Source organism: Cyrtonyx montezumae, unplaced genomic scaffold, assembly GCF_038088225.1.
Source record: "Cyrtonyx montezumae isolate F1298 unplaced genomic scaffold, pur_monq_1.0 scaffold_31, whole genome shotgun sequence".
Taxonomy (NCBI): Eukaryota; Metazoa; Chordata; class Aves; order Galliformes; family Odontophoridae; genus Cyrtonyx; species Cyrtonyx montezumae.
Window position 1 is genome coordinate 882,446 of NW_027072036.1, and position 27,471 is coordinate 909,916.

At 44.7% G+C, this 27,471-nt stretch overlaps 1 protein-coding gene and 1 non-coding gene across 10 annotated transcripts in view; both read right to left on the reverse strand.

Annotated features, from left to right (window-relative positions):
- Positions 1–3,909: 3,909 nt before the first annotated feature.
- Positions 3,910–27,471, reverse strand: part of PUM1 (pumilio RNA binding family member 1) — a 65,276-nt gene continuing 41,714 nt past the window's right edge. For 6 of the 9 annotated variants that reach the window (XM_065744415.1, XM_065744414.1, XM_065744409.1 and 3 more), the window contains 13 exons: positions 26,066–26,217; positions 23,737–23,875; positions 22,058–22,201; positions 20,814–21,110; positions 18,799–19,035; positions 14,078–14,345; positions 13,454–13,583; positions 12,552–12,686; positions 11,007–11,144; positions 9,252–9,377; positions 8,245–8,366; positions 6,922–7,114; positions 3,910–4,041 (listed from right to left, as the gene is read on the reverse strand). In XM_065744415.1, the coding sequence (XP_065600487.1) occupies positions 3,910–4,041; positions 6,922–7,114; positions 8,245–8,366; positions 9,252–9,377; positions 11,007–11,144; positions 12,552–12,686; positions 13,454–13,583; positions 14,078–14,345; positions 18,799–19,035; positions 20,814–21,110; positions 22,058–22,201; positions 23,737–23,875; positions 26,066–26,217 (2,213 nt within the window). The remainder of the gene's footprint in view (positions 4,042–6,921; positions 7,115–8,244; positions 8,367–9,251; positions 9,378–11,006; positions 11,145–12,551; positions 12,687–13,453; positions 13,584–14,077; positions 14,346–18,798; positions 19,036–20,813; positions 21,111–22,057; positions 22,202–23,736; positions 23,876–26,065; positions 26,218–27,471) is intronic. The other 3 variants (XM_065744416.1, XM_065744413.1, XM_065744410.1) reach the window with 1 other exon arrangement.
- On the reverse strand, positions 6,480–6,565 carry LOC136053851 (small nucleolar RNA SNORD103/SNORD85). The gene has a single exon (XR_010622684.1). It is a non-coding gene; the product is annotated as a small nucleolar RNA SNORD103/SNORD85 (small nucleolar RNA).

Genomic DNA, 27,471 nt, shown 5'->3' on the forward strand with positions numbered 1-27,471 from the left:
ATGACCAGGAGTACAGAGGGGTCTCCAGGGGTAGAAAGTGGTGTATGGGAATAGATGGGGGTACCCAGAGGTAGTTAGAGGGGGCATGGGGAAAGATAAGGGGTAGTCCGGGGTAGTTAGGGAGCATGGGAGCAGATGGGGGGGATGCAAGGGTAGGTAAGGGTTACCCCAGGGGAGATGAAGGCATGGAGACAGGTAGAGAAGAATGAAGGGATAGATAAAGGAGCACACAAGGCTAGACAGTGGGACATGGGGGCAGATGTGAGAACGTAGGGTAGATAGCAGAGCATGGAGAAGACCAGGTGTACCCAGGAGTAAGCAGATGGGGGTACTCAGGGGTAGACAGGGGGGGCATGGAGCAGCCTAGTGGGAATCAGTGGACAGGGAGGGACCTGGAGCAGACTGATGGGACCGGGGGCAGATGGGGGGATCCTGAGGACAGTATGGGCAGATAAAGGTCTAAGTGGGGCAGGGGAAGCAGGGGTAACTGAGGAGACCCAGGGGTGGGTGTAGTTATGCAGTGGCAATGGGGGGGAGGAATAGATAGGGAGGACACAGGGCGAGTGGAAGAGGAGCTCAGGGACAGATCCTGTGGCAGATGGGAAGAAAATGAGGGGCAGATGGTGGGGGGACCTAGGGCAGATGAAGAAGGGGACCTGGGGCAGATGGCGGCGTGACCCACGGGGCAGATCTGAGGCTGAATGGGAGAGACGTGAGGAGAAGGGGAGAACGTGGAGCAGGGAGGTGGCCAAAGGGCCATCACCTGGATTTAAATGGGAAATCAGCCCATTCGGCTACAGCGCAAAGCACATCGCTGACCGAGGGCACCAAAAGGTGCGGGGACGAAGCAGATCCCCTCAGCCTGTCCTCGGGGCACCGCTGCCGCTTCTCTCCGCCTTAACTGTGCCATAATTAACGAGATGCAAATTATAATAAAGGGTGCCTCAGTGCCAGCTGGGAGGAGCCCTTTGCTGAGGCTGCACCGCCCCGCAGCGGTCCCCGGCGCTCCCTGCACTGAGCAGCGCGCGGGGCATCCCCGGGGGGAGTGGAGGGGTCCCCGTCCCCAGCAGTGTCCCAAAACCGTGGGGATGTGGCACCGAGGGGCATAGACAGTGGGCGAGGTGGGGGGTGGGCCTGGGGGATCTTAGAGGTCTTTCCCGGCCTTAATGATTCTATGTGGTGGGATACAGGATGTGTCCGGGACGTGGTGACCTTGTGGGTGATGACCTGGTGTGGTGGGACACAGGTGACAGGATGGGAGCACGGTGGGACACAGTGAGGTATGGCTCGCGGGTGGGACACAGCTGCTACGATGGGATGTGGCTGATGTGGTAGACCACAGCCAGCAGGACGGAGCCAGGCCCACCCCACGCAGAAGTTCCTTTACCCCACGTTCAGAAGTGCCCCCAGCACCGCCCGTGGGATGCACCCTGAGCTGAGGTCAGGGACACGGTGCAGAAATATGGCCAAGGGGGTGAGCATCGTTGGGGGGCAGTGGGCTGCAGCAGCGTGAGAACAGGTGAGCTTCGGACAGCAAGCAGGTGAGGAACGAAGCAGAGCAGGAACCGCAGCAACCCCACTCAGTGATGGAGTGGAGCTGAGTGGGGAGAGCCTCTCTTAAGAGGACAGGCTGAGAGAGATGGGGCTGTTCAGCCTTGAGAAGACTTAGAGGGGATCTGATCCACGTCTATCAACACCTAAGGAGCTGGAGGCAAAGGGGCGAGGCCGGACTCTTCTCAGCAGTGTGTGGTGACAGGACGAGGGGAAATGGCCACAGACTGAAGCATAGGAAGCTGTGCACCAACGTGCATGGGAACTTCTGCACAGTGCAGTGATGGAGCACTGCAGCTGCACAGAGGTGGTGGGTCTCCTTCTCCAGAGACGCTCTGGACCCCGAGCTGTGCAAGCTGGGCTGGGAGCTGCTCTGGCAGGCAGGGTGGACTCCACGATCTCTGGAGGTCCCTTCCAACCCCTACAGCTCTGCGCTGCTGTGAGTGCCTCTCGGGAATGAGATCTCGGGAGTTTCCATGGAGACGTGAGCTCAGTGCATCACAGGGACAGGAACCCACAGTGCAAGGATGGAAGGAGGAGCACGACAGGAAACCACGCAGAGAACACGAGAGGCAGTGGGGAAAAACACTCCACGCCCCTCCAGGCAACAGCTGCGGGGACTGAGAACGGCTCACAGCCCGGGGACACGAGGATGGCGTGGGGCCTGGGGGCACCGAGTGTCTGCTCCCCCTCCATCTCTGCACAGCCCCTGCAGGGGGAGGCAGAGGAGCAGAGGACGCTGCAGGAAAGCACCAGGCCAGATTCCAAAGTTCTGTATTTTTCAAAATAAAGATCACACGTTGTTTAGAGACAATCTACACAAGAGTTACAAAAAATAGTCGCCCAGGCATAAGCATACACAGGTTTGTTAATTATACACATATGGTTACAAGTGTGCTTGCAAAAAAGTTCATTGGAAATATACACAAGGCTCTGTAAATGTACACCGTGTAGTGTTACAATTCTATATTCAAACAAGGAAAATTGACAGTATGTTACATTCACTTACAAGTAGACAAAATGCAAAATACAGTTCATCTTCTGTACAAAAAGGGGAGGTGATTCACACTTTACAAGGTGGAAAGGGGCTCTGATTGTAAGGAAAACCAGGGGGCTCTGCACTTCTGCACTTCTCGTTTCTTACTGTCACAAAATAAGCAAAACATTACTTGGGAAGGTTCAAAAAAACACTACTTGGAACTGAACCGTTCTGCAGAACATTTAGAAAGGACTGCTACTGTCCCACGAGGTGACAAATAAAACCGAGCATCTCCTCAGACATGAACTAGGCTGTATAAAGAGAACATCTCCTTCAAAAGAAAAAAATTTACTTCTGGTTGAAATTACAATTTACAATATACAACACTATATGCTACGACCATAAAAGGTGTGAATATACACTGAAATGCACAGGTTCTGCTAATTCTTTTTTTTTTTCTTACCAAAAAACGGGTTTATGTCGATTCAAACTTCTCCACATTTACATTACAGAGGTTTACAAATGTACAATTGTACAGTCAGAAGTATGTTCCACTACTAGGGTACATTATAGATACAGATCAGACATCAAAACAAGAAAATACTACAAATTTTTATATATGTAAAGTCTACACCAAGTATACACTATATATTTATAGAAGCAAGACCAAAGCCGAGTTGGGTTTGTTTTCCTCATGCTAAATAATCAAATGGTGTCTCCCAATGGCAACAGAACAAACGGAGTGGGCAGTACCACGTACCCCCCCTCCCCCCTTCAAATCCTGCCTGGCTGTGCACCTCCTCCTCCCCAAGAGAGCACCACGCTGCCTCCTCGAGCAACTCATACTCCAAATAAAAACAAAAACAAAGCAATTAAAAAAGTTTCAGAAACTTAATTCTTCTTAAACCAAAGCTTTAGAGCGAGTTGATTTCTTTTTTTTTCTTTTTTTTTTTAGTATTTATAAACAGCATTAAATGCGCCGTTCCACTAAAATCCAAACCTGTCGTGGCTGACTTCTGAGTCAGAGAGAAATGGGCGTCTGCAGGAGGGGCCCGCGTTCAAAGCGCCGCGTCCCCCCACCCCAAACCTCCACAACTGGAATATAGATACAACAGTGAACAAAAGTGGGGCCTTCCATGTACATTTGATACCTATGTACAAGTATTCTATACACCAGTAAAACAGCAGGGCAATCAGTTAATTAAAAAAAATAATTAGTACATGTTATGCATAATAAAATTAAAGAAATTTACAAAGGCTTTTTTTTTTCTTCTTTTTTTTTTTCTTTTCCTTCTTCTTGTAGTAGTTTAGCAACCGTGAAGCTCTCTAACTGCAGACGAGGCGGGCTGGCTGCTGGGGGCCCTGTGCAGCTCAGGGCCTCAGATGATGCCGTTGGGTGGTCCGCAGATGGGCCCGAGGTCCACGCCGTTCTTCATGTAGTACTTCTCCAGCTTGGCCAGGATGTGCTTTCCGTAGGTGTACTTGCGCAGGGTGGCAATGTGGGGCCGGATCTAGGAGATACAACCAGAGATTGAGGCTGAGGAAGGTGAACACAGATCTGACGAGAGCTGGGGGGGTGGCACTGCGCAGCACTGGGCTCTGCTGCAGAGCAGGCACAGAATCCTCAGAGCTGGAAGGGACCTTAAAAGGCCATCTAGTCCACCCCCCTGCAATGAACAGGGGCATCCACAGCTCCGTCAGGCTGCCCAGGGTCAATCCAGCCTTGCCTTGAAAGTCCCCGGGGATGGGGCATCCCCTGGGCAACCTGTTCCAGTGCCTCACCACCCTCACTGTGAAAGACTTTTTCCTTAGGTTAGACATAAGTCTCTCCCCTCTTTGAGCTTGAGGCCATTTCCCTTTGTTCTATCACCACACACTCTGTGCCCTTCTTTCCTGTAGCTGCCCTTTGGATACTGACAGCCTGCTCTCAGGTCACCTCGCAGCCTTCTCCGTGCTGCACAGCCCCAGCTCTCAGCCTGTCCTCATAGGAGAGGTGTTCCACCCCTCAGATCCTTTTTGTGTCTCTCCTCTGCTCACACTCCAACAGCTCCATGTCCCTCCTGTACTGAGCACTCCACATGTGGACGCAGTGCTCCAGGTGAGGCCCCACAGCACAGAGCAGAGGGCAGGAGCAGCTCCCTGACCTTCTGTGGCCACGCTGCTCTTTGCAGCCCAGGGTATGTGTGGCCACCACAGGCAGCACAAGGGGCTGGTGGGCTGAGCAGCTCCTGCTGGTTTCCAGCTGCACTGTGAGCCAGGCAGCCAGCACCATGGCCCTCCTCCTTCCAGGCTGAGCAGCTCAAGTGCTGCAAGCCAGAAAGGGCTCTGAGTATGAACCTCAGCTGTGTGTTTAAGAGATGCTGGGAACAGCATGCAGCATTCCTGAGCTCAACAGTAGTTTAGTTTCTTTCTGAACCTAACACTTACAATACTGTGTGTTGTTTTTTTAAAGCAGAGATCTGTGGAATTAAAACTTCATACTATTTCAGAATAAAAGTCGCTTCCAACTCCACTGTGATTCATGTAACTGGAGCCAAGCCACCACGAGAGGAAGAGCACCCCCAAACAAGGGAAAGCACTGTTCCAGCTGTGCTAACATCACCACACTGCTGAAGTTCTGGAAAGTTTCAGAGGAATGAGACATAAGAGCAATTCATTTTCCTACTGTACAAGAAACATCCCACGCTGCCAGCAAGCTCCTGCAGTACCTCAGTCACAACAGACCTTTCACCCACAGCAGAACTGCACAGGAGAGGGAAGCAACCAGAACGTGATGTGCAGCACTTCCTGCCCCTCCCCTGCTCCTAGGACAGAACAGCACCACGACTTGTCCATGCCAGGGCTGACCAAAACTCCCATGGGAAACCCACCCCACGCTCAGCCCATTTCTTCAGCTCACTCACTAGCTGCTTAATTCAACTTCAAGAACCACACTTGGAAAAATCTGATTTATGCCTCTGCCCTCCCCACACTGCAGTCCCTGGAAGGTCTGACTGCTGCTCAGAGGTTAAGGCACAGGAAAGCTTCCCAGGTCCAACACTTCTTTGTTTATCCTCGTTTCTATAATGCCTTATTTCAGCCATCTCTTCTGCCAGTTGTTGTGCTGCTGTGGTTTTTTCCAAAGTGCTGTAGTTAACAGAAGCACAATACAAACTGCTTGTTTGCACTACGAGCAATTCTTAAAACCTAAGACCAGAAAACGTGCTCCACTTTCCCAGGCTCTCATTCAGCTCAATAACACTGCTGAAATCTTCACATCCAGCCACTCTTATTTAGCTGTCATCTTACTTCTATTTTTGACAGCTGCACTGATAACCTAATTAGCATGTTCTTCAGAAGACTGCTTGACAAGAATGTGTCAGCAGAGATTTATTTTTTAAATATACATCCCATAGCTCATACAAAGATTAGCAAAGATATAGGTCATTATGCTACTGCTGGACTGTGTATATCCACTGGCACACGTTTTCTTTATTTCTTTTGGATTAATGCAGGTTTGGGTTTAAAATATCTACTCTGAATAACTCCTAAACCTAAGAATAAATCTACCTGAAGATCAGTTTGTTTGCATGCATGTTGTTCACAGAGCAGGAAGATGAGGACACTGCCTGATGCTCAGAGCCCTCCTGCCCACAGGGAGCAGGTGTACAAGCTGTGGATGGCAGGACTGGCAGCAATGCTTCTTTAATTCCCAAACGTCTTCATTTTTTTGGCCAACGTGAAGTCCTTGCATTCATGAAAGTCTTATACATACTTACAACTGAGAAACACAGCATTTGGCTAATGACTCCAGGCCCAGGAGGTGCAGGAACACCACACACACCCTGCTAGCATGGTGCAGACACTAAGCCTGACTTCCCTGATCAGGGCTGGAAAGCAGGGATGTGAAGTGACAGGCAGTGCTTGGCAGCCCTCAGATATGCAACCAGTTCTGCCTTAGCGCTTGAGGTCTGGCTCAGCTTTGCTGAGTACATAAAGCTTCTCTCATTAGCAAGCACTGTTCTCAGAGAGGGCAAGTGTGTCGTCATTGCCAGACCTCCAGAAGGCACCTTGCCAAGCACCAAACCGGTGGCACTGCTACAGCAGAAAGAAGTCTTGGCCGTTGTATTTTTCTTTTTTAAATCAGCATTCACTATGCCACGAGTGCAGAACTGGGTTACTGGGTCAGAAGAGATAGCTTGAAGCAACCAGCTGGTTTTAAGGCCAACAGCATCTCACTGACTCCTATTTTCATATTCCAACCAGTGCTTTCCTGCAACCCTCAAATACCCCAGTTGTCAGGAAATCCTAAAGGCAAAAGCAGTTATCAGACTCATTTTTTCTCTGCAACCAGTGTGGCAGTGCCACTTCTTAAAACACAGGGTCCTTATCAAACAACTACAGCTGCTCACCTTGTGCATGACAATCTTCCTCTGAGCTGGTTCTGCCACGTCAATCATCTTCTGTACCACATAGTTGGCATACTGATCCTTCATCATGGTGTATAAGGCACTGTGAGGGCCATCATTCATAGTGCACACCTCATCGATCAACATGGCACGCTCCGTACGGGAGGCGTGGGTCACACATTTCTCCACAACGTTGCTGTAACCATCAAAAATGGACAACTGGTGAGCCAACAGCCACCCGACCAGGCCTTTCATTTTCTAACTAGTGCAGGTCTTTTGGGACAGACACACGTGCTGGCACAGAAATTCAGTAATGCAACACGACTGGTGCAAAGATCCTGGGATCTGAGTGGAGATGGGTAGAAGACCATTTCAGGTTTTATTTCACCCGAATTTATTTGTGCAGCTCTACAGTGACACTGTATTTGAGATCAGTGTCTGTTCTCACAGTGTACCCTGGAGAAGCAGATGAGTTGCTCTTTGGAGCTCAGTGGGAACAGAGGTCCAAGGTTATAGCAACAGAAAAATACAATCAGGAATGGAAGATCATAGCAAAGGCAAAGAGCTTCCAAAATTCCTGAACATATTAGATAAGTAATCTCTGCCCTCTGAAGAGCAAAGTTAACCACGATATGTGGTTAGGGAAGGAGAGCTTCACTAGTCTCATCTTCTGCATCTGTGCCTGAATCACAGAATCACCAAGTGATTTGTCCCAACTGGAGCTCAGCTCAGGGGACACCATTCGCCATTCAACAGGGAGGAAAAGGCTGAAATAACAGCGTTCAGACCACACTTCTAATTCCTGTTGATATCATACTTCCCTTGTGTTTAAACAGTAACACACTACCCATCACAAAGAGTGAGGCATATTAAGCCTGTGAACAGCTCAGCCTTCATGTTCAAATGACAAGAAATACACACAACAGCAGTTCACAAGTGTGGGAAGCATTACTTTGTTTTAACATCCCCTACGGTACCTGAGTTTTGCTTCTACCTGTGTTCTAGCTCTGCTGCAGCTGGACTAACAACCCCAGATTGTTTCAGCTTCCCCATGAGGCACATGTACAATACTGGAGATACATTACACACGTATCTCAAAAAGGACCCCAAGGCCTTTGCATATGAGAATCAGAGTCTTCTGTGAAATCTACCTCGCCAGTCACTTGGTCCAGTTTTTACGCAGTTATAAACTGCATTCTGCTGTTCAACATCAAGTTATTTTTCACCTCCTTTCACCTTCCTACACCCCACTCCCAACTCTTTTGCAACTCTAGCACATGTCCAAGCTCTCTCAGGGTGTGGAGACTTTAAGAAACAAATTCATACCTAGCAAATTTATGTTGACTCAAGACAAGCACGTTGCCTCTAATTTCTGCTACAATCTTGCTCTTGTCCTCAGGCCGACCATGTTCTAGTACATGCTGGATAACATAGTTCCCATACTGATCCTGTTTGAGAGACAGAAGCGTGTGAAAATCTGGACTAACATCAAGCTAGTTTCCAAAGTGCATTAATTCTTATAAACTCTGAACACTAATTAAAACATCTAGTTTTTAAACCATGCAAATACTTTCTGCTTCTGCAAAAATATGCATTCTAGAGTTTCATCAGAAGGTAAAACACCACATCTTCATACCAATTGTGAAACTGTATCATTTCTCTTAAATGAAATGTCAGTATTTTGCTCATTTTCAATTACAGCTCTCTCCATACCTAAATGTGTACAGGAGGTTGATGGCATGGTTCTAGCTACAGAAAACTATTCTTATGTATGCTCATATTCTAAATGTGTCCACGTTCAGACTACAGGACAGGTATTTTTTTTCACTCAGTAGCACTAGAGGCGTGCCCTGAAGCCTAGCCTCCAGGCCCAGCCACTCCCCACATGCTAAATATGAGCACACAGGACAGGATTCATTTCATGTTACATTCACTGTGTCCCAATGCACAAATCCTAGAATAAAAGAGCTCTTACACGGAATGCAAGGAAGAGAACTAACACATCTCAGAAACCCCAACTGTTCAGTACCTTTTTTTCCTACAAGTAATCTGCCCCTTACCATCAACTCTTTTAAGATCATTAGGACACATACTTCTTTTGAAAAGGACTCAAATCCAACATTGATACTTACTAGATATTCACACACAACGAAAACAGTGATGATGCCTTCTCCCCGCCTTCCTCCTTGGGAATGGAATACTTAACGTTTACAACATCCTGAGCAACAGTCAGCTGCAACCCCAAACGTGCTGCTAGCTTTCCTAATACCCGATTTTAATTTCCAGTACCCTAAAACATCTCCCAGCACCCAATCCCCCACTCCCATGCTGACCTGCACAAGTTGCTCAGTGTGTTGGTGAAGTTCCTCCAAGATGGGAAGAGTCTGCTCAGGAAGACAGTGCTCGAGGATCCTCTGAATCACACGACAGCCATATGGATGTGTGGACAATGCAAAAACCTGCATTCAACAGAAACAGACAAGCACAGGCAGCAACACATCCATTAGTCTTTGTGAACCCTAGAAACCTTCTGGAATTAAATGTACACGTGGTGCTTTTCCTGGACATGGGAGGTAATGCCAGCTCCAATGCTTGCAGCACTGCAGCTCAAGATAGTGCAAACATCTGCTTCCTCACTGCCACAGGGAGACCACAGCCACACCACATCTCTACCTGTGCTTCACCTTCTTCATTTACAAACGTTAAACAAATGGGAAAATGTCTTGATTAACATAAAACACACCCGGATGGGCAAGCATTATTGGAAGCTGTGTTAAAAGTTTCAGAAGAGTAAATCCAGCATACTGTTTGCCAGCTGCATAATTAAAATTACGGAAGAAATAGTATGAAGCAGAAAGGTTAAAAATACTCAAAGGATTTTTCTCAAGTATCTGGATTTGTTTAAAAGCCTTAACTGTGCTTAGCAGAAGTGACAACAAGAAACCTTCTCCCTCATTTCTAAAGGATTATAAAATCTGTTGCTAAGAACATGACACCTATTCATTTTATTATTGCTGTGTAGTTTTCTGTCTAAAGCACAAAGTCCTGTTTGCTGGCTTAAAATTAACAGAAGCAGCAAATCCAAGCATTGATGTCAAGCAGACAGACTACAATTTTTTAATAACTACTTTCAGTAAAGCGTGCAGGAAAATAGGCTTTCAAATGCAATGAACCACAGAAGAAAAAAAGTCTTGAGGTAATAAGTTTAAGCTTGCATATGAAAGTTCAGTTGAAACTGGGACAGCTTGGCCAAAGAAATTTCACTGCCATCCACCAGTTCCCAGATGTATTTCTGCCTTGCCTAACTCCCTGAGGGAAAGTCCAAAGCTAAATGTGAACCAGCAAATTTGCTGAGCAAGTTCCCAGCTAGAATCCTGCTTGTTTTGACACAGCCAAGCAAGTCAACACTTCTGCAGATGTTCCAAGAGCAGACAAGCTAATAATGTCTGGTTCCTGCTGTAATAACCCCAGGCTATCCTCACATCCCTGTGGCAAAACCCTCAATACTTCAAAGTCACTCTCTCCAAAGCCAATTAAGCTGAAGCTGGAAACACCCAGAACAGCACTTCTGTAATGGAAGACAAGCCAACTACAGCCAGAACAAAGGCAGCCACACAATTCAAATCCAGAACTACTAGGATAATGAAGCATTAAGTAACTATGCTTAGGGAGACAAAACTCATCTTCTGTCCCGACCTCAGACCCTTAGGAAGTAGTCTGTAAGCCACTCTCACAGGGAGGGATCATAATGAAAATCTATACCACTCATCAGAAGATTCTGTTCACCACCTTTACTATAAAGATAAATCAACAGCAGATTTGTTTGCCCCCCATCAATAAAAAATGTTAAATGCTGCAGGAAAACAGGTGTTTACAAGGCTGCTTTACTGTGCTATACCTGAAAATGACAACAGAGACGTGTCTGAAGAACTCCCAGGCTCATGCTGTAGGCTCACTCACCTTTCAGCTAATACTTGCTAAATGTTAAGTCCCCAAATACGTGACTGGGTTACAGCCACTGTTGTGCTGTGTAAAGCAAATGATAAGAACACAAGGAATGAGAGTCAGTATCTTGGCTAAGGACTTACCTGTCCCTTAAATGCATCAATGATAAACTGCAGGGACTGAGGCTGCACACACTCAATACACTTCTGCACCACATGATTACCATTCTGGTCTTTTACACACTTCAGGACATGGCCATCCAACTCCCGTACCATCTCGTTCTATTAGGAGGAAAGAAACAGAAAGCAACACCAGGATTCATGGCTGAGAAAGGCAAAGTTTTGGCTGCTAAGCATGGCAGAAGAACACTGAAGGCATGAAAGATGCACAATGAGTTTCAGTAATCTCAGGGAAGTTTTCCAGTGGCTGAGGGATGAAATGAAATCTGCTACAATACAGACACCACCTACAACAATACCATTATGAAGAAGACTCTTCATTACACACAGGTATCCTTCTAAACCTAAGTGTTCACATTTAAGATTATTTTACTGGTTGTATCCCAACATACAACTTTACTATGGTATCTGTTGATCCCTTCTCCACTCCCCTCAAAAAGAAATATAAGATATTTACGTATCAATCAGCTTCACACATCACTGGGATAAAAACTTGTGAGTATTTTTCATGTGGAAGTTAATACTATACATTAAGAAAATCAAGCAGGCAAGTTCTAGATATGACTAACACAACACATGCAGGCTGAAAGCTTTGTAAATAAAGAACAAGTGATTTTTCAGGAATTCAACAGTTACACATGAACAGGCAATTTACCTTTGTAATGGATATAAAAACAGGAGCACACAGTATTAATGTCTTCTAGAATGCAGTTTTGTGAGGAAATCCTTGTACCTGCACCACTAGGTTGTGCTGCCCCACAACTCTCTGCTGGCAGAGAGCCACCACGAGATAGTGCTAAATTCAACTTGTGCTTGACCCAAAGAGAGCACACCTCTAAATTCTATTTCAGTGTCTTTTGTTGTTGGTGGGCTTTTTGTTGGTTTTTTTTGTTGTTTCCCTAACTTTATAACCTACATTAAGATTCCTACATAGTGATTCCTAACACCTTTGGTAGCTAGCCTGCAGAGTGTATTTTCCATCTTAATTCATTGTTAATAAAATCCTACCGGAATTGATTTATTAATGAGCTCTGAGTAGAATTTAGGCTATTATCAACCCTTCTCATACAATGGGCCTGGCCTGATGGGAATTAGGGGCTCCTTATGCACTCGGTGGGGAAGCAGGGTATTGACCCACATATCAGAGCAGCAATATCCCAGCAAATAATCCAAAGTAAAACTTTGGCACAATTTACTTTGATTTTAAAGTATCTTCTCATTCACTAGCACTCAATTCCAGCACCAGCAGCCTACATCATCTGACTGCAGGGAACTAACTGAGAACCAACACCATTAGCTGTACAGTGGAACAAGGAGATGACAATGAGACCCAAGAACAGTATCACATAGTTACTAATCATGCACAAGAAACATAAGAGATGTACCATAAACCAAACCAAAAAGAACACCATCCACAAACAAAACCAAGAGTAACAGAAGACTGCAATTCATATCACCAAACAGCAAGAAACGTTCAACATCAAGAAGAAAGTTAAAGTTGAAACTTACAATTACCTGCTGGTCTGGGGGAATAAACTCAAGGGCCTTCTGGATCACCCTACATCCATACATCTGCAAAGCCAGGGACAGAACATGCCCACGGATACGTTCTGCCAAGGCTAACTTTTGCTCCAGGCTGCCAAACTGGAAAGATTAAAACCAATCACCACAAGCACAAAATCCTCATGTGGTCAAGCAGCACAGCAGCCCTCCCATTCTATCATACCAAAGTGTTAAACAAGAAACACCATACTTACTGAAAAAGAAATAACAGCCACACCCTAATGCATCTGAACAAGCACAAGTGAGATGTTTGTTCTGGCTCTGACATGCACGACATATTTGAAACAAATCTGACGTGCCACTTTGCTAATGCACTAACCCTTGAGAGGATTGATATAAAATCACCAGATTAAAAAAAAACAAAGTAAAATCACTAAGGCTGAGTGCAGAAGGAACAGACCAGTTTCAGGAAGGAGAGAGAAGGAGTGGCTCACTCTCCTTGCATGGAAACACACACTGTTCTTCAGTGGATGCTGCTTGTTGTGTTTTTAAATACAAGGTACTCTCCAAAATTTGTATTAATTTTCAGTACATGAGAATTGACAGCTCAGTGAAGCATCCAAGGAGACAGAAAACTATTATTTGTTGGATCTCAATGCCCTCAATATGTTACTTATTCCTCCACCTTTTTCATGTCACAAGGTGAGATTTATTCTTCTGAAAAGATTTTTAGTCCCACATTACAGTCACCACAGCAGGAAGGACGCAGCAGCACACGGGAATGAAATTACATCAGTGTTGCCAGATACCAAACCTCAGCCAAATGGCACAGCTTCTAAGAACTCATCCTATGCCTCAGGACAGCAGGCATCTGAGCAAGAGTTGTGAAGAGGGGAATGAAGACTTACTTCAAAGAACTTCTGGATGACATAATTTCCAAATACATCCACCATCAACTGATAAGCTGCCTGGAGTATCTCATTGAACACAAGCTGACGTTCTGCAGGGGTAGCACGCTCCAGTTTCAGTTGAATAAACCTGAAAAATAAGGCTGCTGTGATACCACTGGCAAACGTGTCCTCAGAGCATTTGTTAATACAAAACCTTCACACACTGAGCTTTTACAAAACACAGGTGTTTAAAACAAGTGTCATATATCACAAATCTGAAACCTTAAGTGGTGGCACTCATGAGGTCTATGCCTATGTGCCATTATCTATACCCCAAAGACTCAAGCAAAGCAGATCTCAACATAGTAATACAGCAAGGTCTCACATCCAGGCAGCTTTCAAACGAGTTCAGCAGTACCAGTGGGACTAGCAAGCCAACTCCCCTTCAGAGAGGGATGCCATGCTATAAGAACTTGACTCCATTCTATAAAAAGAAGGGTCAGAGTGTTACACTACCTGGCATAATGTCTTTTCACACCCTCTCTCCCTTTTACCTCAGGATGCAATGTAAACTGCAAACTATGTCAAATCAAAAAGCAGCAGTCACAAAAGCTCCCCACAGCGCGAGGTTTTAAATCTCACCTGGATCCATGCTGGTCCTGGGAGAACTCCATGATGTGCCCAGCAATTTCCCTCAGCTGTAAGTTGGGGTACCGGTTATTGCGGAAGTCTTCCAGCAGCCTGCTTCGGCCAGAGGGCATAACATCAGACATGCCATAGCGCAGGCGAGATGAAGGGAACAGCGTGCTGCTGGGGCTGAAGAGGCTGGAGGCACTGCTTGCACTGCGGTACTTGGCTTCAGCTCCGGGAGCAGCAGAGATGTAACGGCCGCTCCCATTTGTGAGCCCTCCTGCAAGTCATGAAAACAAAGGGGTCTCAAGAGACAGGAAAGAATTCCTTGTCTGTTTCATTTCAGAACCTTCGCGTGACATTTTACTTCTAATTACTCTTTTTCCATCATCTTGATTTGCAGCATGGTTCAACTAGAAGTACTCTCAACCAAGCTGAATGAACCGCCCCCAAAATAACTTGGGTGGGAACACATTCAAACAGCTCCTTAACATGGCACTCGTGTATTAGATAAAGATGATCTGAAGAGTTCAGCAGAGAACAGGCTGAAACAACTTCTGTTCCTCACTCTGTGCTGGCACTGTCTAAACCAGACAAATCAATCCCATTGATTGCATTTTTTGCTAGCTCGTGATTTCAAATTACTTTACTTTGTTCCTCACCTCCATTTCTTCCCCACCTACTCTGCTGCTGATTCAACCCCACCTAAGCAGAACAGAACTAAAGCAAAATCAGACAGCAGAAAGGCAGCAAGAAGCAAGTAGAAAAATGTTAGAAAAAGCTCAAACAAAACAAATCACTATTCAATACAGATAAACACCAGTAAGTTAAAAGCAATGAAGATCACAAAGAATCCTTTCAAATGCTTTCAAATATGTACTAAAGATTTTCATTCGTACTAGGAAAACACTCTGTTACCCAGTAATAGGTCTGGGAAATATCCATCACACAGTCAGGAAGCTGTAAGTCTTGACAGCAATCGACTTAAACCTTTAAATGCCATTTTCTTGCCTGTACTTTTTGCACTGTGCTTCAGCAGCAGAGGACTCATTCTTGCAGGGCTTGGGATCCCTCTGCTGGCCAAAGGCTGCAAGCTACTTGGGTGTGTTTCTCCTGAGTGGGCTAGAGATCTCTTAAGAATATTCCTACCACATGGGAACCTGCCATGCGGACAGCCCACGGGAGGCAGCAAGGGAAACTACCTGAAAAAACCTGCAAACCTCTGCAAAGGAGGAGAGGAAGACCTTCGAAGGCACAGGTCCATAGGTCTGCCTGCCTTTTCCCAGCAGCCATGCAAATGATAGGTCCAGAAGAACAGAGTGAACTGCACTCTCTGCCAGCAGTGCCTCAAGGAGGCTTCCGCACAGGAAGTGCTGTTTGAGAATTAAGTATCTGATAACAGACCAATTAAGTTTCCTCATCTCTGAGCTGGGCAAGCATGTTCTGACTTCTCCCCACCAGCTGCCAAAACTCTGCTTTCTTGGGAGGAAAGCAACTCAGGAACTTCCTGTTCCCATCCCTTTCTTGTGCTGCTTTGCCAATGGCATGGCTGGCATCTTCTCTGCCTGACTTCTTAATTAAGAGCTCTAACAAATGACTAAGTGATATTCCTTACTGCTGGAATACGCAAAGAGAATATGAAATCAACTGCTTCTAAGGTAATGGAAACCAAATTAATGAGCAATGGTATACTAAGCCTCCACTGCACTCCAAGCACTCAGTTACCCTTTGTTCTTCCAAAGCCTAGAGCAGGTAAGAGCCATGGCACAATACACTGAAATGAAAAAGCGTTTCCTGATCTGTTGCAAATGGCTGTAAAAGGAAAGAGCTGAGCACTCACACTGTTATCATCTATATCTCGTCTCTTAGTTCGGAGGCAAAGTATCATTTGCACAGGCAGTCTTTTCTACCAGAGGTCTGCAAAGCAAAACCCTATTGTTTTGAAGGGCCTAACAGAACCATTTAAACTTTCCTGCAGGTCTCCCTTCTGGTGGGGATGCTGTCTGAAGGTCTCCCCATAAGTGACAACATCATACTGAGAATGAGAGACCATGCAGGGACAGGTTTCCTAATAACACAAGTGCTTCTGAAATCCATCTTCCAAACTCCTAAACATCCCAAGCTCCTGTACCCCAGCACATGATCAGGAGAATTAAAACAAGTAAAGGAGGCTTCAGTGTGATCTTACCAGAATGAAAATGCTCCCTGTTCAAGAGCTGCATGCATACTGATGAAGCTTGTGGGAACACCGAGATGGATCTGAAGGGCAGAAGTCCCAGAGAACAGATATGCCTCCTGCAAAGCTGTTGGGTAGTAACCAGCCCCTGGCACAGGCTGCAACTTGATCTTCAAGGTTCCTTCCCACCTAAGTCACCGTGTGATTCTATGAAGATGCTGGCACTGACAGATTCCTGTGTCTTCAGCCAGAACAAGCTTCTAGAGAAGGTCTGCCAGCTGTCTGCAGCCATCAGGCCGTGCCAGCACCTGGCTGCCCACACTAAGCACACTGACAGCACACAGCACATGGAGCTGTACAGAAGAAACAGGGATGGCACAGTTCTGGTTCTAAACAGACTGACAGAGGAAGGCTGTATTTTCACTGTATAAACCTACAGTGCTTTCATCTGAGCTAAGCACGTTTGTACGTGTTGCATACACCCTCGAGCTTAAAGCACTTACTTAGCTCAGCTTTCCTCCCTCAGCAGTTCCCTCAATTGTAAGGAATGGCTTATTCCAGGTACCTGTGACTATCCAGATATTTCATATGGTCCCTTAATAACATCAGAAAAAAAAGTAACATGACAAATACCATTTTTCATAGCCATGAACTCTCAGAAAGCCACAAAAGCAGGAGCTGAATCTTCACAACAAGCCCAGCAAACAACCAGCCCTCACATCCCTGTGAGGCAAAGCCAAGTCCACCACACACACAGGATTTAACTGTACCTCTCCTGACTGCAAATGGGATTTAGCACCAACTTCTTATGTCATCCTGTAACCCTGATACTGAACTACATGAAGCAACTCCTCCATATAGTGATGCTCTAAATCCATCTGCTCTGATTTCCCTTTTGGCAAACACCACATTTGAGTGCTCCCATCTGTCCTTTCACTTTTACGTATTAACAAAACTCTCCTCACCTTCTTTATCACAAACAATTTTTGATATCTTTCCAGAATGGAAAATGAGTCCTCCTCAAACCTCTTACAATGCTTGTAATGATTTCATAGCATTCAAACGTACAATTCAAAGAAATGGTGACTGTTCACACTGTCTTACACTACCCATGAAAGACAAAACAAATGACCCTTTAGAGATTTCCAGGTAAAAACCACACCCAGCCATGAGACTTCTCCTGCAGTAACCAGCAAGCATGAAGTCAGCCACAGAAGGCTGAGAGGTGCTACAGAGAACAGAACACCTTGCCGGAATGGGAAGACCCATACTAACCACCCTGGGGCACAGCCCACTTATGTAAATGGCAGCTCTCCTTCCTTTCTAGGGTTTGTTCTTAGAACAGACAAGCCTTCCTGTGATCCACTTTCTAAGATTCGTTCTTTTGTTTGCCTGCAGGGGCAACAGACTTTTCCTAAATCCAGAATTTGACTCTGGTTAGTCTTTAGCACTAATTTATCGTAGCTATTCAACTGTCAGCTTAAGGACTATACAGCTGCATAAATACAGCTAAAACCCTTTCCAATTCTATTAAAGCTCTGAACAAGAGAAGATGGTAAATCTAAGGTTGATCTCAAAAATCCAATTTATCACTATTTCATGCTAACCTTTAGCCAGAATCCACATTTATCACACACACATTCAGTAAACAAAAATATTATCTGATGAGTAATAGTGTGTGCACGCATGTACAAAGCGTTCTGGGAAACAGAAGTTGCATTAAATCCAGACAGACACTTGACAGAACCAAAACAAAGTAATATTCTGAACCAACACTAAATTATTTGGTGTGTATGCAAAGAACAAACCCATCTTGTTTGTTTATGAGGCCTCGGAATGAGCAGTTTGGGAAGTTCAGATCAGCACTGCTTTATTACTTAATACATGCTTTACTTTAAAAACTTACTTTATTGCATGTAACACAGGTTGGGACCAACTAAAAGATTGTGTGTAAACTTGTGTGTAGAAACATTTATCCAAAATAAAAAAAGCCATGTGCTAATGTGCTTTTGGTAATGATATACTGATGGGAATTTTCCAAAAGCTCGAACAAAATCCTCAGCTACAAATATTGCCCCAGATAACATGACATATTTTGGCTAAGAGAATAGGCTTGATTTTAAGTTCATCAACTTTCTTACTGAAAACGGAATGGGTATTTCGAAACATGTGACAAGCTTATGGATCAGTGCCTAGGTATCTATTCAGCTGGAAGATAATAAACAACTGGTGCCTTCTCTGTGTGAGAAAACTGTTTTTAAAAGACTGAGAAATGTCATGTAAATTAATGTTAATTTTGAGATGAGGAACTTAGGGAGCAGAACATACCCCTTCCTGTTTGACATCTCAACTACCGAGAGAGGCACCAACACGGAGTGCAGCAACTCCTGCTTTAGTGTTTCACCAGCTCCTGCAAAAGCAGGGAATCTGTGGCAGGAGTAAGAGCAGCAAGCAGAGCACACACACCTCACCCACACCAGAGCACAGGCGCTGGCATTTCTGCTCAAAGTGAGAGCATGGCAGCATTAACCTTGGACAGTGGCACTATGGTTCTTACCCAGGTTTAAACTGGAAGAAGATCCATGTGAAGACAAAGAAGGTGGTGGAGTCTGAGAGTGGCCAGGCCCTTGGCTGGGCAGAGGCATACCCACAGGACCAGGAGAGGAGGAAAACCCGAGGCCATTGTAAAAACTGTGTCCTATTGGTGTCAAACTGCTGGATGTCCTCTTGTACAGGTCACTGCTCCCTGTCAGGGAATCACGGCGAGATCCACTGCCAGTGTTGGAGTTAGCAACTGAAAGAAGACGAGAGCAGGAGTGAGGACAACAAACTGCCTGAGACAACATGAAACCTGAAGATGCCTGCAGAACTGACAAGAATATTAAAGGGCCTATAAGCAGTATCACCACACCAGGGCATTGCTTTCCTAAGGGTGGTGCATGTGCCCAAATGTAATGCAGTAATTACAGACACGTTGCTGATCGTCAAGTAGAAATCCTTGGTTCAAATAATTAACCTGAATTCTATCCTTCGTTCTTATAGTTTAGTAGTTTGCATACTGAGAGAAGACATCCAGAAAAACAGCTCCAAAAACCTAAAAGTAAAAAGATCCAGAAGACATAACATACCTAAAGGAAGTGACAGAACAAACACAAAAATGACAGCAAGCATTTTGGCTCCTGGGTACAAGCACTTGCATTTTGCTTCTGAATTCTGAAAAGGGTTTGTGCACTTCGAACAGCTTTTTCCCTAAGCGTTTTGCTCTGTTTAAGGGAAGTTATTAGATCTCCCTACAAGCATTGCCTCATATTTGTTCTTTGCCATTAGAGCTATAACAAATCCAACATGAGATTTCACCTATTCTTTACTTAAGAGCATATATGGCTTTGTGTACCTTTCCTTGGAACCCTCGTTCTCACCTTTCATTTTATTAGAAAACAGCTAAGGAGTCATTTCTTTTTTACTTCTGTTTACATCAGGGTTTATTGAGATGGAAATCAGAATTTAAGTTAAACACAAAAACAAATCTTGGAGAGTCTTCTTGTAAATGAAATAAAAACCTCCCCAAACACACTTGAGAAATAATCATTTTTGCATTAAAATCTTGTTTAATACTAGAATTGCTAATGATTGTAATGAATTAATCACTGTTTTTTCCATGACTGTATGAAACTTCTAGAAGCAGTGGTGTTGCATTTTTGTTCCTGGATCAAGGGGAAAACAAGCATGTGCATCTCAGCTTTGCACAAACCAGTCACTGAATTCAATTAGTCAAATGAACTGGAACGAAAGAAGTCAGTACTGCATTTACTTTAATCCAAGATGGTTCACATTTTCAGGCTGGGATTAAGGAAAAATATTTAGAGTAGCATTTAAACAAGCCTGTGACTTGGTTCAGGACACTGCATCTCCCAGCCTCCTCTGACGGACCAGGTTCTAAAGGCACGTTGTATCTTGCCCTTCAGACTGATGAAAGCAGGAAAGTGCAGGACTTAATTATTACCTCTAAGACTAAGCAGCAATTAAAACAACTGCTCTACTTCAGAAATAAAATCAATTAAAAATTAAAGGAAAAAATCTCAACCCACAGACATCTTTCTGGTTCAGTTTTGTTCTGGAAAAAAAAAAAAATAAATCTTTGTCTCCAACCACCATACAAAAAAAAACAGAAAAATGTTTCCATGTTTCTTGAAACCACAACTAACTGTCTTTTTGGGGGGGCTGCAAGATAGAAACAGTGCTGAGAATAAAGCACTGAAACCACCTTCTTTAAGCCACCAGAAGCAAGTTCCTCAGCCACTGCTGAGTAAGAGTCAGCACAGTTACCCCTGCGGAGCCAATTCCTGCCAGGCCAGTACCTCCACCAAGCACGTGCAAGTTAAGGCAAGGCGATCCAAAGCTGTTTAACAGCTTTATGTACAGCAGCAAAAGGATGTCTGACAACACATCAAATGCAATTAACAAATTTAATATATTATCTCAATATATTATCTGCTAAAAGAAGCCCCATCAGAACGCAGTGTGCATTTTGAAAGGCAAAACAGCTCCCCGTGAAGCAGCTGCAGCTCCTACCTGCCGTCCCGAAGCCTCCCAGTGCAGATCCCAGCGTGGCACCGAGGGAGCTGCTGCTCCCAAAGCCCAAGGAGGTGTTGGCAGGCTGGGCAGAGCCCTGAGAGAAGAGGGAGCTGCTCTGGGAATTGCTGCTGAGTGAGTTGTTGCCATAAAATGAGCTGGAGGCCAGGTTGTTGGTGGGCTGCTGCTGTGGCTGAGGCTGGGGCTGCTGTGTTCCCAGGGGTCGGAAGGGGCCGTTGGTGGTTCCTGCCAGGCCCCCAGCTGCACCATTGGCTGAAGCTGCTGCTGCTGCAACTGCTGCAGAGAAAGTAATAGAGTTGGAAAAATTCATTTCACATCTGGTTTGGAAGTCAAGTTTTGTCTGGTCCCTTCTATTTCCTAGGGATTTTTTTCTTTTTTTTTTTTCTCCTCCTCGGGATGAAAATCTCCCTTTCACATCAAAATCTTCCAACATCTCTTTACTCTAAACCTACACTCCTCCATCAGGTTCACACTGAGCCACCAAATACCAAAATGTGAAATTATTATTACGGCTGTTTGTATTATTACAGCTACACAGATCAAACAAGTTCCCTAAGATGTGAGATCCAATAACTCAGGCACACTGTTAGTGTTAGCCAATCAAGGAACCAAAGTTTGGAAATAATCAGTGCATGAAACCCATTCCTGCAGTGCTAAGAACATCAAAACCAAACACTTTTGTTCTCCAGCCAGTTCCAAAGCAAAAGGAAAAAAGCAAAACAAACAAGAGCTACAAGGAAACAATTTAAAAGCCCATTTCATAATCTGTTAGTAACACTGGCCAGGACTGCTTACACACAGATTCTTGCTGAAAAAGTTGCTTTTAAACCTTGAACTCCCAAAACAACCCTAATAAAATCCAGAACAACTCGCAGTGACCAGGCATATAACATTTTATGCAAGCAAGGCAATCATCTGGGAGTTCGACATAGGCTAATGCCCTTTGTTATGTGGGAAACTGGATGCCAGCAGGCCAATTTAAATAACTCACAGAATTCTGCAAAGTAACACCGTTTATGCTAATGCTACCTCTCAGGGTTATTTCTCAAGGCTCAGCTCACAATGAGTCCAGAAGAAGCTCTCAACAAAATCCCGGCAGCGGATCTCAGTGAGGGCAAGTGAGTCATCAATGCCAGAAAACCTCAGAGGGGCTCAGTCCTGCTCTTTGTGGACCAAGGCACCCTGGTGGGAACAAGTTTCCACCTGGCTAAGCTGCAACTTACCTGCCTGTGCTGCAGACGAGCTAATGATGACTGGTGCAGGGGCCACCAGACGTACTGGTGCTCCCAGGCCATTCCTTGCCCCCGCATTGACCACGAGAGCACCAGTTTGGTCATAGTACGCAGCAGGAGCCAGCACAGGGTACCCTGCAGAGGCAAATTACAGCACACAGTAAGGTGACAAGCAGTACAGCACGTGGGCACCAACAACCACAGTTTGGTAACGTTTCTAAATAAAAATCACAATGGTAAAGGAAAAAAAGCAACAACAATCTTGATTCTCGTGAAGCAAGTTATTTGCATTAACCACCCACAACTTCCACGCTTACATTTCCACCTCCAAGTCCTTCAGTTAAAGAAGAATCTTTTTTCCCTGAAGCTCCTATATGCCCTTTGTGTAAATTCAGGTGTCCAGGGGGGACAGGGAGTCTTAAAATACTACAGTACTATTTCTTTCCCCTTACAAGTACAGTCTGTGCTGGCACACTCCATGCAAGCACACTGAGCTTCCATCTCTCCCGCTGCATGTTGGAGTGGTTCTGTGTGCACACAAGGCAGAGAATTTCAAACTATGCTCAAGATGTGCCTTTTAATGATATATATTCATAATAGAGCATTCTTAAATGCATACGAACACTCAAACAAAAAACATGCTTGTGACACAAAGAGCAGCAAGCAACAGCCTTTCCAGAGCACACAGCTGTTCAGTTTAGGTACACAGCTATAGAATTTTAGATTAAAAAAAACTCCACACACACAAAAAAAAAAGGAAGTAATCCTCTACTCTAGGGTCACTAAGAGGAGACTGTTGTGTGAACATTTGTTTTGAAGCTCTAGCTCCCAGAGTCCTAACAACACAGTCTCAAGCCCACATATGCCTTGAAAGCATGTATGCTACATCTCACTTTGTAACTGAATACAGCAACACACAAAAAAAAAAAAAAAAAACAACTATGAAGCAAACATGAGCAGACTTGAGGGCAAAATAATCCTGTTTGATTGCATTTGACCCAACAGGACACATTTGCACATTATTCAAACAATACTTACACATACGCTTTATCATTACAACAGTATTCTGCATAACCAATGTACCACACAGCCTCGTGGATCAGAGCTAAAACTCATGCAAGTCTTTTCTCCTGCAGAACAAAACTCTGCTTTTGCCTCTTTTTCTTTTCTAAGCCACTAGAATTTGTCTGGAAGACATCACGAAGGGAAAGTGTTTAACCTCTTAAAATCAAGTGCTCAGCAGGGATGGGCAGACAAGGCTCATGAACAGGACTAGCATATCTCAGAAATCTTAAAGTGAAGATCACATAAGCTGGCATGAACCACAGAAAATCATGGAAACAACATGGGAAACAATTCTGGGTATGCAATTTACGTGTCAGTACAGTTGATAAGATCTGTTTCACCTGTGATACAGGAATCTAAACCCTGCTTTAACTTTATGCAGCACAGGTAGCTATGCAGTACCTAACAGCCTCTTCAAAATGCCTTGTATACCCAAATAGTATATATTAGTATATATAGTATTCATAGTTTAAAACCATGAAACACTGTAATAAAAGCAAAACTGCTGAATTCCAGGTAAACATGACACCATGTAGAGACTCAAGATGTAATTCTCTTGGATCACACTGGCCACTGGAGAAGTCACAGCCCCTTGGGCTCCCTACCTGGCATCCCTGCTGCCAGCCCTTGTCCAAAGGCAAGGGCAGAGTTGACAGCAGCAGCAGCTACCAGTGGATCAGTCTGCTGTCCCTGCTGGTTCTGGTTTGGGGTCAAAGGACGCTGACTGGCTCCTCCACGTAGAACCTGGAAAAAGCAAGACACAAGTCTGATTAGTTTGACACCTGGGAATAAGCCACAATAACCACACTGCAAGACTTCAGCAGCAACCTAAGCTGCTAGTTTTTGCACACAGTAGCAGCTATGTCACAATTGATGCGTGACAATGCCTCCCTCTCTACTCAGACTGCAACTGTCTTTTCCACCAAAAGCTTTACCACTATGACTATGGGTAAATGCCTAAGACTTAATTTAAATAATGCATCCTTTTTCAGTCCTCCCTACCATAATCTCAAAGAGCTTCAATTCCAGTCTCCTGACATACCTTCAGTCCTCATCCTCTGTGCCCCTGAGCCATCTGTCCCATTAGAGATAACGTTTGGTCTCTGCCACAAGATCTCCACTGAAAGTTCACTTAAGCAGAAACCTGTATGAGCTTGTGAGCTGTGGGCTAGTGACATGAGGTGACATAGGTTTTTCCAAACTGCCATCCCCCACTGAAAGCAGTGACCCACTGACATGACACTTACTCACTGGAAAGAATGACCAAAGATCACACAGTCTTTTCTGAGTAGCTCTTGTGGTTTAAGCACACATTGCTCTGAAAAGGGAAGATGGCAAACTGACCTTTCCTGTAATTACCTGTGACAGGCTTTGTTTGCAAAAGCCTTTTACTCAGTGGTGATGTCTGCAGACACTTGCAGGTCAGCTCATTCAAAGAGCTGTCCTTTGGTCCTCAGCATGTATTGCTGCAAAAATTAACGCTGTATGCGTCACCCGATAAAGCTGTTAAAAGCAACGCACTGCTCTGTGCACTGTGACTGGAAGAGGATACTGAAGCTAACAGAGTAGAGACACATCCCAGAGTCAGCTACTGCTGTCAAAGCCTGAACGTGAACTCTTCACCTCTTTCCAGCCTAGGAAGCCTCACAAGCTGCAGCTGCTTGGTAAGCATGCACAGAGCACAACCACTCTGCAGAATGCAGCTGATGGACGACGTGCTGCAGTAAGTGAAGCGCTGGCAGTTTTATAAATACACTATCCCTCATAAGATGTTGTGAGCATCAAAAATAGACTGTCCACACTCATTACTCTGTATTTCTAAAACATTTGCCTCAGCACTTCTCTGAAGAATTTCATCCAAAACCGAACACTTATCTTCTTACAGACAGAAAGCCTGCATTAAAAACAGTACACACAATCCCCACTCATGCCTGCTTCATGAGTGCAGAAATAATGAAAATATCATAAAGGCTACTGACGATTGACAGATATTGCTTTAATAGCTTAAGCCTTTGCAGAAGCTCTCTTTGCACAAACTTGTTTAAGGGGGAAAGGTTCCTAAAGCACAGATGTGCCACACTTTTAATTTCATTTCCCTGTGTGCATGGATGTGTGCAGATGGTCTGTTCAACACACTCCTGTGAGGGACCTGCCAGGTGGGGAGGTTTGATGATTAACTTTGTCAGGAGCTAACTGTTCCTCTTCTGATCACTAGTCCAAAATCACTGGTACGAAACATCATTGCTTTTCTTATCTGAAAAGGTCTTATAATACAACATAATCTTTTCATCCTATATTATTTTGCCTTTTTGTTTTGTTTTTGAAGTAAAAGCTAATAAATGTAGCTGTCAATTGCCATCTTCTGTAAGGCCTGAAATCAGAAAAGCACAAAGGCCAGAAAGGAAGGCTCTGTGTCTCCTCCCTTTTCAGTAGAATAATGAATAATTTTATATCCGAGCAGGAACTCCTTTGGGACAGCAGCTGACAGCACAGTATAAAGCCAACTTCAGAAGCAGTGCTTTCAAACATCAGAACAGGCAGCTGTGCAGCACAGCCATCTGAGTAACAGAAGCCCCATTCCAGCTCTTGACACCTGCCCTACAAGCCCTCCTCCAGTTCAAAGTGGAGTACATCCAAGTACATGTCCAGTGAGAGCATAAACCTAAGGACAGCAGGGTGACCCTAATCCTTCTAGCATTTGACCTCACAGGTTTACTAACAGTAACTGCATTTTTACCTTCCTGAAGGGAAAAAAGCCACCTTGAATCACAGAACACATTACTTACTGACAGTATTTGACACATCTTCATTTTCTCTATGGCCTTCATATGAAAGCAGACTGCATGGCGATGATTTCCACTTGCACCTAACAGCACATGCTTGCTAACAAACGACTGTCAGTTACTGCACGTGCAGAAGCACCCTACCACATACCTGTTGCTGGCCCTGCTGGGTTTGCTGAGTGGTCTGCTGATTTGCTGAGTTCGTGGCAGCAGCAGCTGCTGCAGCTTGCTGCTGGAAGAGGCTGGCAGGATAAACTCCCCAGGGTGTAACTCCGTAGTACTGGTGAGGGACAACCGCAGGGCCTGAAACACAAGTGAATCAGTGAGCTTCTGTGGTGACACAAGCACTACGCAGCCAACAGCCACCAAGAGTATCTGCATATTGTGTTTGATTTAACAAGTCCCAGTTCAGGTTATCTGCTTTAAATTCTTTCAAAATAGGATGGGATTGTGCTATCCGTAATGCTCATTTTAAGTAAGCTTAGAAGTCAGACCTGAAGTTTCACCTTTACTTGCTTTTACCTTAGCAGAAGTCATCCAGTTCTGCTGACAGTAATCCTGTTGGAACTCCACACATTTTCATTGGCAAGCCCTTATTTTACAGTGAAACAACAAAACTTTTTACGTCTAACAAAAAGAGAAGGAAACTTGTCCAAGCAAGAGAGACGTAGAAGTGTCTCCTGACGCTCATGACTCGGTAAAACCCATCGTTTAGCTCTCCAATAAATAAGGTATAAAATAATAGTCCTTCACAGCCAGTCAGTATCAATTCCCAAGTGTGTATAATGTTATTCTAGCCACTCTGTCCCACCATGCATTCACAAACCATCACAGAAGAGCCCAAAGATCTATCTTTCCACATTCTACCTTCCTCTAACTGCTGTCTCCATTCAAGAAATTTAAAAAACAACAACAACAAACAGAACAACAGAGAAAGCATTGTAGTTCATCAGCTCTCAGGGCACTGTACACTTCACAGGGTGATAGCAGAACAGCAGTGTATCCTTACATGATCCTGGTGTCATGGCGTAACATGGAAGAAGAGATGAGCCACTGGCACTGAACAGCAGAGACCCTCTCACCACCTATGTGAATCCAACAATATTTTTAATCTGTCTGCTCTGTATCTTTTGGAAAAGTCATCAGGAAAGTATTTCCTTCACTCTTCCAATACAGCACCTATCCTAGGGTTGTATGGCACTCCCCTAAAGTAAAAGCACCTTACAGCATGACATCCTTCTTAAGATAAAGTACTGCATATTTGACACTCTCAAATAAACAAGTATTTAGTGAATCTGAACCACATACTCGTTCTTCAACAAAGCAAAAATAGCTTCTGTTTTACAGTTAGCATTTGAGTTCTAACCCAGTCGTTTAAGTAGTATTGTTAGTTAGCTCAGTAAGTCACTGCAAGGAGGACACAGTTAACTCACAGTGCTCTTCTGGACCAAAGGAGACATAACCTGTTTGTATTCACTTAATACAGATGCCAAGTGCTGGGCTGCTTCTGCACTCAGGAGAAAATCTGCAAGGAACAAGTGTCTGCCTTTGCCCTTG